The sequence below is a fragment of the Oryx dammah genome, unplaced genomic scaffold (genome assembly GCF_014754425.2).
Source record: "Oryx dammah isolate SB20612 unplaced genomic scaffold, SCBI_Odam_1.1 HiC_scaffold_8, whole genome shotgun sequence".
Classification (NCBI taxonomy): Eukaryota; Metazoa; Chordata; class Mammalia; order Artiodactyla; family Bovidae; genus Oryx; species Oryx dammah.
Genome location: NW_024070192.1, coordinates 21,402,785 through 21,415,470, shown reverse-complemented (window position 1 = coordinate 21,415,470; position 12,686 = coordinate 21,402,785). Strand labels below are relative to the sequence as shown.

At 38.0% G+C, this 12,686-nt stretch overlaps 1 protein-coding gene across 1 annotated transcript; it reads right to left on the bottom strand.

Annotated features, from left to right (window-relative positions):
* Window positions 1-354: 354 nt before the first annotated feature.
* KRT25 (keratin 25) lies at window positions 355-8,028 on the bottom strand. The gene is made up of 8 exons (XM_040245413.1): window positions 7,552-8,028; window positions 7,168-7,250; window positions 6,467-6,623; window positions 4,067-4,228; window positions 3,856-3,981; window positions 2,182-2,399; window positions 1,622-1,689; window positions 355-743 (listed from the first exon to the last, which is right to left on the bottom strand). The coding sequence occupies exons 1-8, from the start codon at window positions 7,978-7,980 to the stop codon at window positions 634-636; spliced, it is 1,353 nt and encodes a 450-aa protein (XP_040101347.1). The 5' UTR covers window positions 7,981-8,028; the 3' UTR covers window positions 355-633.
* Between the last annotated feature and the right edge of the window lie 4,658 nt (window positions 8,029-12,686).

The window sequence follows — 12,686 nt, the reverse complement described above, 5'->3', positions numbered from 1 at the left end:
CATTTATTGAGTGCTTACCCCTAAGTGTACTTTATGATAATTTATTTGTTTAATCTTTACAATAAGCACTTGAGAGAAGTACTGTTATTGTTTTATAGATGAACCTGAAATGTACTACTGTGAAAAGGAACAGACTTGCTATATGTCAAAGGACGGCAGACTGGGGGTTCAGTGGAAGGATTTTTATTCCTTTTGAGTTTGTCTCATATTGAGTTATTGGGAAAGCCTCATGAAAATCCAGGGAGAAATCTTAATTATTTTTTAAAGTTTTCGTGCAGATCAAGAGCTGTTAGATGTTCACACATCTGTACCACAGACATGAACGTTTTAAAGATAAGACAATACCACCAGTGATAACTTGCTAAAGGAAGAAGGTTTATTGACTAAAAAGAACTGACAATGTTTCCTGTAGGGTAATCAAATGAGTCATCATATTTATATGTGATGTTCTTCCAGATAAATGGGAAGATACTATTGATAATGCTAATGATTGCCCAGACAGAGATTATATTTCAGCAACAGGAAGATAAGAGGACAGACCTTTTTTTAAGACTTGCTCATTTTCCCAGACAGATATATTATGCCTTCTCTTCTCAGAGAGTTTTGGACATATGCTGTCTCTTGTATATCAGATTAATTGCTTTGAGATTTCTCTTCCAGGGAGTGGAGCCTGGTGGTAAGTATTTTGCTGCGCTGGTCTACCTCCTCAAGGACTTTCTTAACCACAATGGCTTTGATTGGATCTAAAATTCAAAATTTAAAAGGAAATTTTTAGAGAGTTGAAACAAGATGAATAAAATCACAATAGCTAAAATGTGGAAGCAACCTAAGTGTCCCTTGATAGATAAATGGATAACAAAATATGGCATATCCATATGGTGTAATATTATTCAACCTTAAAAAGAGGAAATTCTGACCCATGCTACAACATGGATGAGTCTTGAGGATATTATGCTAAGAGAAATAAATCAATCACAAAAAGACAAATATTATATGATTCCACTTATATGAGGTACCTAGAGTAGTCAAATTCATAGCAAGAGAAAGTAGAATGGTAGTTGAAGAAACTGGAGGGAGGAGGAGGAAAGGGGAGTTTTTTTTAAACAGGAATAGAGTTTCAATTTCACAAGATGAAAAGAGATAGACAATGATGATGGCTATACACGAATAGGAATGTACTTAATGCCAGTGAACTATACACTTAATATGGTTAAGATAGTAAATTTTATGTTTTGTGTATTTGACCACAGTAAAAAAGTGGAAAAATAATGTCATATTAATTAAAGGAATCATAGAAAAAATTCTATTATATATAGAATATATTCTATATATAGAATATAGAATAGAATAAATATTCTATTCCTATAGAAAGGACTATGCAGGAAACACAAAGACTCATTTTGGGGGAATTTTGATTTCTTGGTTAACTAAACATGTGATGACAAAACACTTTGTTTAAAATTAGCACACATCACTAAAGTTAGACATCTAGCACACACTGGTATCTGCTACAGTCCTTTATGACATCTGTCCTTACTGAGGCCTGGAAATATGAAAACAGTCAAGCTGTGCATTGAAAATGAAGCAGAATAACATAAAACCAGAATTCCAGTTTAATTACCTTTCATTTGGTTTCCCATATTCCCAGCTCCATAGTCTTTAGACTTATAACCTCCAGACTTGCAAGCCCTGTGGACACAAATTGTTGAAAATGTCACACAGGAGAGTGACTTAGAAAGAAATCCTTTAACTAGATTCACTCTTTTGTTTTCTTTTTTTGTTTTATTATTAATAGTATCCTGACCAGAGATCGAACCTACACCCCCTGAAGTGGAAGCTTAGTGTCTTAACACTGGACTGTCAGGGAAGTCCCCCTCTTTTTTTACTCTTGTTTTCTTTAGCTGTTTGGTGAGAAGAGTTTCAGTGGGTCACACAGTTGAAGCTACTTCGCTTTAGCAACAAGAGGTGGTTTTTAAAAACTTCTCACCTTAAATAACAGTGCTTGTGGCACCTTGGTTTTGTAAGATGTGGCTAATTTGTATCTTGGCAGTAGTGCATCACGCTTAATATTTAGCATTTATGACCATAAATACGGTCATTTCAATTTATGTTCACTTTCCAGGTATCTAAGTTCAGCAGATTTGGGGATATTGCATTTTCCCTGTGAAGAATTCCACGTACCCATCATCTCCACCAATGAGGAGACAGTAGGTCTCGATTTCTTTTTCCAGGTGGACCTTGATGTCCAGGAGCTGTTCATACTCCAGTTTCTGGCCCTCGGTCTCGGTCCTGACCTGGTGCAGCTGCTCCTCCAGGGCCCCGATCTGAGCCTGGATCTGGGCCAGCTGTGCACAGTAGTTGCCCTCCGTCTCCGTCAAGGAGCACTCCAGGGAGTGTTTCTGTTAGGAAACAGTAAAGAATCTGGGATGGATATACAGATATGCAGACATTTGCTTTAATAGATGACTTTTTCCTTTTGTTACCTTTCCCTATAATTGTTTTAGATTTCACATTGGCACATAGTTAAGAAGACATAGTTAAGAAGACACTCTTAAAAATCAGCAAATTTTTCTTTTTTGGTAGAATAAGCCAAAAGATATCGATGATGCTGTTTCAGCTGTTACATAAAATACCATCATTTTCTTATGTTCTAAGTTAACTACATAAAAAAATATATATTTTGATATATGGATATATTCTCAACACAGTTAAGGCTTTTAACCTCAACTGGCACACATTTAAAATGGGAGCATAGGAGCTTAATTTCTAAAATATACAAACGGCTCCTATAGCTCAATATAAAATAAAAAACCCATCAAAAAATGGACAGAAGACCCAAGTAAACATTTCTCCAAATAAGAAATACAGATGGCCAATAGGCATATGAAAAGATGCTCAACATCACTAATTATTAGAGAAATGCAAATCAAAACTACAATGAAGTATCAGCTTGTACCATTCAGAATGGCCATCCCCCAAAAGTCTACAAATAATAAACTGGAGAACGTGTCAAGAAAAAGGAACCCTTCTACACTGTTGGTGGGAATGTAAATTGGTATAGCCACTATGGAAAAAAAGTATGGAGGTTCCTTAAAAAACTAAAAATAGAGTTACTACATGATCCAGCAATCCCATTCCTGGGCATATATCCAGAGAAAATATTAACTTGAAAAGATACGTGCACACCAATGTTCATAGCAATACTATTTACAGTAGCCAAGACATGGAAGGAACCTAAATACCCACCAAGAGATGAATGGATAAAGAAAATGTGGTGTGTATATACACAAGGGAATACTACTCAGCCATAAAAGAGAATGAAATAATGCCATTTGCAGCAACATGGACACAACTAGAGATTATCATATAAGTGAAGTAAGTCAGAGAAAGATAAATATATATTACTTATATGTAGAACTTAAAAAGTGATACAAATGAACTTATTTACAAAACAGACTCACAGACATAGAAAACAAATTTATGGTTACCAAAGAGGGAAGGGGGAAAAGAGATAAATTAGGATTTGGGGCTTAACAGCTATACACTACTTTATATAAAATAGATAAACAACAAGGTCCTACTGTATAGCACAGGGAACTATATTCAATGTTTTGTAATAATCTATATGAAAAAGACATACATATGTAATATTCACATATTAAATGTTAGTTATTATGATCATTATATCATCATAGATGTTGGAATCAGTTTTGCAGCTAAAGTCTATGTATATATCTGAATCACTTTGCTCTATACCTCAAACTAATACAGCATTGTAAGTCAACTATGGATCAGTTTTAAAAAAAGAAGAAAAAAGATAACCTAGGAGATGGTAAGAGATCAGCCTTTTCATACCGTGGCTAGGAGAGACTGAAGTTCAATTTCCAGTGTTTGGAGGTTGCGCTTCATCTCTGTCAGCTCATTCCTGGCTGAGGTGGTGGCTCCCACATCCTCAGTGATCTGCTGTTGCAGCGAAGCGCTCTATCAAGGGGTGAAGCAGGGAGCACATCTTAGTTTTGTGAACAGTGCTCAAAAGCAGAGGGGAAGTTTTCAGGTTAAGGCTCACCTTTTCGTTGAACCAAGCCTCAGCGTCCCTGCGGTTCTGCTCGGCCAGGGCTTCGTACTCGGCGCGCATGTTGTTCAGCAGAACCGTGAGGTCCACGCCGGGCGCTGCGTTCATCTCCACGTTCACGTTGCCTCCGGCCGCGCACTGCAGAACCTGCATTTCCTGGAGGCGGAAGAGCGTTCAGCCCAGCGGTGCAGGGATGTCTAGAAATTCTAGAGGCTTAGATTTGGCAGGGCTCTTAAGAGTTTTTCCGGGTCCACCTCTCAGGCTGTGCAGCTTCCTCTACATTTCGTATTTCCTGTCTCATGAAGTAATGTGTTTTATTCTTGTAAAGTTTTAATTGCTCCAAAGCTCTTCCTTCTGGTTAATTTAATTCCTGCTCCTATAACTCCAATTCATCGATTTTAGTTCTGCTGCACAGAAAAGAGGCTTTCTTCCTTTCTCAAATGAAAGTCCCTAAGATATTTAAAATTATTCTTATCTCTTATTCTATTTATTTATGGCTGAAATGTCTCCACCTTGATGCCCTGGTCTGCATTTTACTTAAGAGACCAGCTTTGAAGTGTTCTCTGATCAGTTCTCTTGATCTCAGACAGTAGGAACATGATCCAAGAGCTGAGTCTAAAGAATTCTGAATAATTATAAACAAATATTTGTTATATATTTATATTTACAATTTAAACATATTTGTTTATTTGTAGTTAATAAAGGGAGAACCTACTCCTGTAAAGAATCCTAGCTGTCGGTTAAGCTATTAAGCTTATACAAGGATTAGTGTCATGATAGACTTGGGTGTCAGACAGATCTCTGCATGAACTCCTGTTCTGCCATATAGTGGTTAAGTGAACTTGGGAAAATCCTTAACTTTTTAGTCTTGATTTTTCAATAAAATAAGAATAAAAAAATATCCTTCTCTGGGTGGTTGAAAGATGTGCAAGAATTATTAGTGATAAGACCTAGTAATACTATCTGGAATATAAATGCTAAGCAAATGCTAGTTATTATGATCATTGTCATCATCAGAGAAGCTGGAATCAATTTTGCAGCCAAAGTCTACTTATTATCCCATCCAAGGTGTGGGCTGTTGGGATGCACTCAGTTCTAAGGCTGTGTATAGCAGACATCACTGCTAAGACTGTGTACATTGAAACAGTAGGGATCAGCTTTAGGTCTCTACTGCAGAAACCCTCCTGCCTGCCCATGTCCTGGGCTTTGAATTGGACCTAATGACAATAATAAGGCTTTCTTTTTTCCCGGTGATCTGTATACCTTCTCTTTCTCCAGGTAGGGTTTTTACTTCTGAGGATTTAGTGAAAACTTCCTCAGTTCAAGCAGAAAAAGAAAAAGATAAAAAAAAGATGCATGTGGGTCTGTCTGTGAGTGAATCATTTAAAAAATCAATTGTATTCAATTCATCAAAAATTTGTTATAGGGACTTCCCTGGTGGTCCAGTGGTTAAGACTCCGAGCTTCCACTGCAAGGGGCAGGGGTTCAGTCTCTGGCTGGGGACCTGAGATACCACACGCTGAGTGGTGCAGCCAAAGATTAAAAAAAAAAAGATTACGTAGCTACCATGGGCTATAAACATTCCTGAACCTGTATGTTCATATTAACGTTCTTTAAGTAGGTATTGTTTCAAGACAGCCTCATGGCTAATCAAATTGCATTTTTAGCTTGATCTCCTGCTTTGAGGTTTGGCATGACTCTTAGAACTTTTTTGACTATTTTAAAATAAATTCAATTTCAAAGAATAAAGATCTCTCAGAAAACAGTAGTTCGGAAAGCATTCCCCCAAATGTGTCCAGAGTTATGGCTGTATGGTCTGATTTTTTTAAATCTAACTTCCAATGGTGACCACTTTGGAAATGTAAGTTTATTTGGAAGTGTACATTTTTATATGTTTAGTTTCAGCCTCATTATTTTTATATATGTTAAGTTTATATCTATTATATATATTAAGATTATACATTAAGGACATATGCTTAAATGTATACAAAGTAAGTGTTTAAGTGTTTTAAATCTGCCACTGTTTTATAGAAATCTAGATCTGGTTTCCTTAAGATATCCTTAAAATATGTTTATTTTATCTAATTAGATGTAATCTCCTAAGTATGCCATTTTAACTTAGCCATAATTGCCTGGCTGAAACATTGCTCTTGTAACCCTGATTGGTATGGAAAAGAAGATTCTTTCCCCCTCCCTGCCATGGGAAATTTGGTGCGAGATCAGAGGTGAATCTGGGCTAATACTTCAGCACTGCTACAAACCACTCAGGCCTCATGTCTTTCTGATCACGGATCTTTAGTGCCAATTTCTTAGTTAAGAAATCAAGTCCATTATCTCCTGTTAGATGGATAGTGTCTGCAGAGGGATGGCAATATGTGGGCAGTCAGCTCTTACCTCTTTATGGTTCTTTTTGAGGTAAGTCAGCTCTTCACTCAGGGTTTCATACTGAATCTCCAGGTCTGTTCTGCAGAGGGTGATTTCATCCAGAACTCTGCGAAGCCCATTGACATCGCTGTCTACGCTCTGATGAAGAGCCAGCTCATTTTCATACCTTAAAGAGGGTTAATGATTTTCCAGTTTATGTCATGGTTGGAGAAGTAGTCACTGATCAATGATAAAATGCTAGAATTCTGTAATTTTAGAGTGACCCGTTTGGCCTAGATGGGAGGGGAGTTTGGAGGAGAATGGATACATGTATATGTATGGCTGAGTCCCTTTGCTATTCACCTGAAACTATCACAGCATTGCTAATTGGCTATAACCCAATACAAAATAAAAAGTTAAAAAAATATAAAGTGACACATTTGGTCATAAGAGACATTTTAAAAATTTATTGTATCATAATTATTTTGAGATATTTCCTTGGCAGAAAAAGAACTAGGGTTTTGCACACTGCTTTGATAGCAGTTCATACTTTATATTTCGTAGCCAAAGAGTAAAAAAATAATAACACTCTGTTTGTTTTAAGTCCAAGTGTTTTACACTGTTGGAACCAGAGTTGGTAATATTTAATGAGGGATCAAAAAATAAATTTAATGAAATGCTTATCATTGACCTTGTGAATTATTTTTTTTTCACTCTGTGAGGCTACTTACTTGAGTCGGAAATCATCAGCGGTCAGCCTGGCATTATCGATCTGCAGAACAGCATTGGCATTGCTGGTGGTGGAAGCAATGATCTGGAAGCAGGGAGTCTGACTTTTTAGAGGCAATTTATCATAACTGATAAAAACCAAAAAAAGCGTGTATGTGTTTAAGATTAAGAAATGGAAATAATCCAAGTTAATATAGTTACTAGATAGTGACATTTTCATCACAACTATTGAATCTACTTAGTGCTTATTTCCAACGCTAAATTGAAATTCCCTTTAAGAAGTCACAAGTAGGAATGAGAAATGTTTCTAGTATTCAGTGAAGAAAGAAAAAGAACATTTGGAAATAAAAGTACATAAAAAAGGATGGCAAAGTGTAATTTCTTACCTGGTTTTTAAGATCCTCGATTATCGGGAAATATCTACTATAGTCATGATCAAGACCACGGCAAGAACCGGGCCCAAATTTCTCATACCAGCCCTTGATCTTCTGCTCCAGGTCAGCGTTGGCCTCCTCCAGGGCACGAACATTCTCCAGGTAGGATGCGAGGCGGTCATTGAGATTCTGCATGGTCACCTTCTCATTGCCAGAAAGGAGGCCCCCCTCATTCATAGTAAAGCCAGCACAGGGATTGCCCCCCAAGGTGTTTCCTCCTGACGAGCTGCCCCCAAAGGCACATGAGAAACTGCTTCCAATTCCAGGCATGCTGCAAGCATTTCCAGCTCCAAAGGTGGCTCCCGCACCGGAGAGCCTGAGTGAGCCCGTGGTGGGACGGGGACTGGCCCTCCTGGATCCACTGGGAAGTCGAAGAGACATGGTATCAGGACAAGCGTGTTGCAGAGATGTGCTTATGAAAGCCGGAATGGAGTGACTGCCCGTCCCAGCTCGTCTGTTGTCCTTTTTATAGACAATGCTCAAGTGTGTTTGGATGAAATTCTGCCTACATAGAGTCAAACACCGCTTGCCAGCCTCAGCAAGTTAGCTTAATTGGATGAATTTTCCTAATTAGTATCTAACTTTGCCCGGCTCATTTCTGTAGGAGGGCAGTTGCCCCCAGGTTGGTGGTTATCTGAGAAATGGGTCTGGGTGGAGCAATTTCAGGTTCCTTATTACATTTTTAAATTGTGAGTGAGTCATTCCTCACTTCCCTCCTTAGAAGATAAAAACTCACCAGTCCATCACCGAATAAAAATCTGGCGTCATGGTTTTGGGCTGTTAGGCCAAGGTAGATTTTGATGTTTCTGAGACTTTTACTGCTTCGGTTTTTACAGTTCTTTCCACAGAAATAGAGGACAGGACAGCAATCATTATTTCCCCAGCTTGGATCTTCAACCACCGACTTTTCTCCTCGACTCTTGCGACTGTTTCTGGTGGGAAGTTAATTTCCATTTTGGCTGACATGCGGGGTGTCTTGTTGACATGTACTTATGTCTGGGTATAGTTGTCTTCTCACATCCATTTTGGTAATTAGGAACACACCCCTAATTGCTGTTATGGGTTGTGGGAGTTTGGAAGGACATTAACTTATTTCCTGACCTTGCAAAATTTGAAGCAAAAACCTGGAAAGAAATATTTCACCTGTTTCTACTTCGTGGTGGTTTCGCTTAGGTGAAAGTCATCAGTAAACTACTTTCTGGATGTGAATTCCCACATATTTATTGAAAACTCTAAATATATGGCAATTTTGGGGAAAAAATCTGGAAATTGGCTTATGGACAAAATTTCCATGAATATTTATTATGTGAGGCTGTTGTGAAAATATGGGTTAATTCATTCATTCATTAAGAACCTACTATGTGCCAGTCATTGTTCTGACACTTGTGATAAGTAGAATCATACATTATTTGTCCTTTTGTGACTGGCTTGTTTCACTTAGCAAAATTTCTTCAGAGTTCATCCACGTGGCAGCATGTATCAGATTTTCCTCTCTTTCTAAGCCTGAATAATGTTCCATTGCATGTGTTTAGTTTATCCATTCATCAGTCAGTGGCCACTTGGGTTGCATCCACTTTTTATTTATTTTAATGTATAATGCAACTATGAACATGGATGTATAAATATCTGTTCCAGTCTTTGTGTACCCTTTTCATGGGAACATACCCCAAAGTAGAATTACTAGATCATATGGAAATTTTATTTTTAATTTTTTGAGGAAATACTGTACTATTTTCCATAGTGGTTGCACTATTTTATATTCCCATACATAGTGCACAAGGATTTTAATTTCTCCACATCATCACAAACATTTGTTATTTCCTTTTTTTGATAGTAACCATATTAGGTGGTACCTCATTATAATTTTGACTTGCATTTCCCTAATGATTAGTGATGTTGGGCAGCTTTTCATGTCCTTGTTGGACATTTACATATCTTCTCTGGAGAAATGTCTACTTAAGTCCTTGCCCACTTAAAATATCATGTTGGATTTTTTTTTTGGTTAAGTTGTAGGAGTTGTTTTATATTCTGGATATTAATTCATTATCATCTTATTTTTAAATAGGTTGAATTAAGAGTTGAATGACTGAGTGACTAAGCACACACACGCACACATCACGCTTCATTTTTGGATTGTGATTATTTTATCTAACTTCAGGAAGTGATTAACTCTACGAGGTCATAAAAGTGTCTTCCGGTAATATACTCAAAACATTTTGCCTTTCACATTTAAGGCTTTGGTGGTTTGGAATAATTTTTGTATATTCTGTGGTATATAATCAAATTTCATTTTTCCAATATGGATAATGATTTCAGCACTGTGTACAGAACAGTGTCACCCTCTCCCTGCAATGCCATGCCATATTGTCGTAAAGAAACTGTCCAATGCTTCAATAAGTCAGGAAATCAAAGTCCTCAATAAATCTTCATTTAGGTGAGGATTCAGCTGTTACTATTTTTTGGTCTGATGCAGAAACATACCGTTTTGGTTACCATTGCTCCATAATATAACTTGGTGTCTGGTAAGGCAAGTATTCCTTTGTTCTTTGTTCTTATTTGCCATCAAGTCAAACATTCCTTCTGTATTGCTCTTTCATATAAAATTTAAAGCCTGATTCTCAAATGCAATAATAGCCCAAGATTCGCTTGAAATCCATAAAGCTATTTGAAGAAAATTGACATCTCTGTGATATTGTGTATGTCTATCCAAAAAGTTGAATATTCTTTCCATTTATTTAGGTCTTCCTTAATGTTCTTCAGTGAAAAGGTACAGATTTCTTCATAATATGCTTTGGCATCCCTTTAAAAGAACTATTTCCAGATACTTATCTAATATTGCTAAAGATATCTTTTAGAAACCATACTTTCTGGACAAATTCTACTAAGAAATGCAATTGATATCTGTGTAGTGGGTTTGATCAACTTTACTACAGTCTGTTCCCTCCCTGCCCCAGTTTAAAATTTTATTTCAGTTTTTTGGCTGTGCAGTATGCAGGATCTTAGTTCCCTGACCAGGAATTGCACCTGGACCTTTGATCATGGACGCACGGAGTCATAGCCATTGGATCTCCAGGAAATTCCCATCCCCCAGCTATTATTTATTAGTTTTCCCAGTTTTATTGAGGACCAACTGATAAAATTGTAATGCATACATTGTAATACAGTATTATAGAAGTGTAATACAACTGTGAGAAATTATTCTCATAATCAAGTTAGTAAATGCATTTATCACCTCATATGGTTACATTGGGCTCCAAAATCACTGCAGATGGTGACTGCAGCCATGAAATTAAAAGATGCTTACTCCTTGAAAGAAAGTTATGACAAACCTAGACAGCTTATTAAAAAGTGAGATGTTATTTTGCTGACAAAGGCCGTCTGCTCAAAGCTGTGGTTTTTCCAGTGGTCATGTATGGATGTGAGAGTTGGACTGTGAAGAAAGCTGAGCCTGAAGAACTGATGCTTTTGAACTGTGGTGTTGGAGAAGACTCTTGAGAGTCCCTTGGACTGCAAGGAGATCCAACCAATCCATCCTAAAGGAAATCAGTCCTGAACATTCACTAGAAGGACTGATGCTGAAGCTGAAATTCCAATACTTTGGCCACCTGATGCGAAGAACTGACTCATTTGAAAAGACCCTGATGCTGGGAAAGATTGAAGTTGGGAGGAGAAGGGGATGACAGAGGATGAAATGGTTGGAAGGCATCACCGACTCAATGGACATGAGTTTGAGTAAACTCCAGGAGTTGGTGATGGACAGGGAGGCCTGGCATGCTGCAGTCCATGGGGTTGCAGAGTCGGATACGACTGAGCGACTGAACTGAACTGAACTGAATGAAAGTTTTGGATATTTGTTAACTATTGATATCAGTGTTTTACCTTTTTTTCACTAAGACTGAATTCTTAGAAATGTGGATGTGTACTTAAGTTTTCCAGACCTCATACTTACGCTTTTCAGAAGTATTAGCTAAAACCATGCATTTTGGAATCATAACTTAAGTTTGTATTAAATATAAATTTGTCTTCTATAGAGAGACAGGTCTTTTTATCTAAATAGGAAAGAGGGGATATAGAAAAATGGAAGTTAGATTTTGTTTTTGGAAAGAATAAGAACACTCTTTGGGACAAGGAGTGACTAGCACTGATGGTCACAGACAGAGTGTCCAACATTGTGGTATTAAGATGGGGGATTAGCCAGGTGTCTTCAGAGAGCTGTAGTTGTGGCTCTAGTCTTCCAGTTCCTAGGAGATGGAGCCTCTAGGGATGACCCTGCTAGTCAGAATGAGATGGTAACAAGACATAATGAAGTAGCTTGCAGCCTAAGAGAAGCTATCTAGTGACCAGGACTTAATAAATATGGAGACAGAGAAGGTTGCTGCTGGAGAGGAGCTGGAGATGGGTGGTGAACAGAGAGGAAAAGAATACATCTATGCACACAAGAATCTGATGATGGACATTCCTGGATGACAATGGAATCTTAGTGTGAAATAGAATGTGCTTGGGGGAAGTTGTTGATTTTTTCCTGGTCAATTAAGACTCTGGTCAGCGAGGAAGAAAGGGAGATCTGAATTTGAATCTATTCCCCCACCGCCCATCATCTGTGTAACTCTGGGGAAATTGCTTAATCTATTTCAATGTTTATGCCTTTCATGTAAATAAAAATAATAAAAACACTTACCTCATAAGCCTTTATGAAGATCAAAATGGTGAATTCACAGAAAGCAAGATTAAAGCACAGTCAATAAATGTAAGACATTGGTATTCAGTTCAGTTCAGTTCAGTCACTCGGTCGTGTCCAACTGTTTGTGACCCCATGAATTGCAGCACGCCAGGCCTCCCTGTCCATCTCCAACTCCCGGAGTTCACTCAAACTCATGTGCTTTGAGTCGGTGATGCCATCCAGCCATCTCATCCTCCTCTGTTGTCCCCTTCTCCTCCTGCCCCCAGTCCCTCCCAGCATCAGAGTCTTTTCCAGTGCGTCAACTCTTCTCATGAGGTGGCCAAAGTATTGGAGTTTTAGCCTCAGCATCAGTCCTTCCAATGAACACCCAGGACTGGTCTCCTTTAGGATGGACAGGTTGGATCTC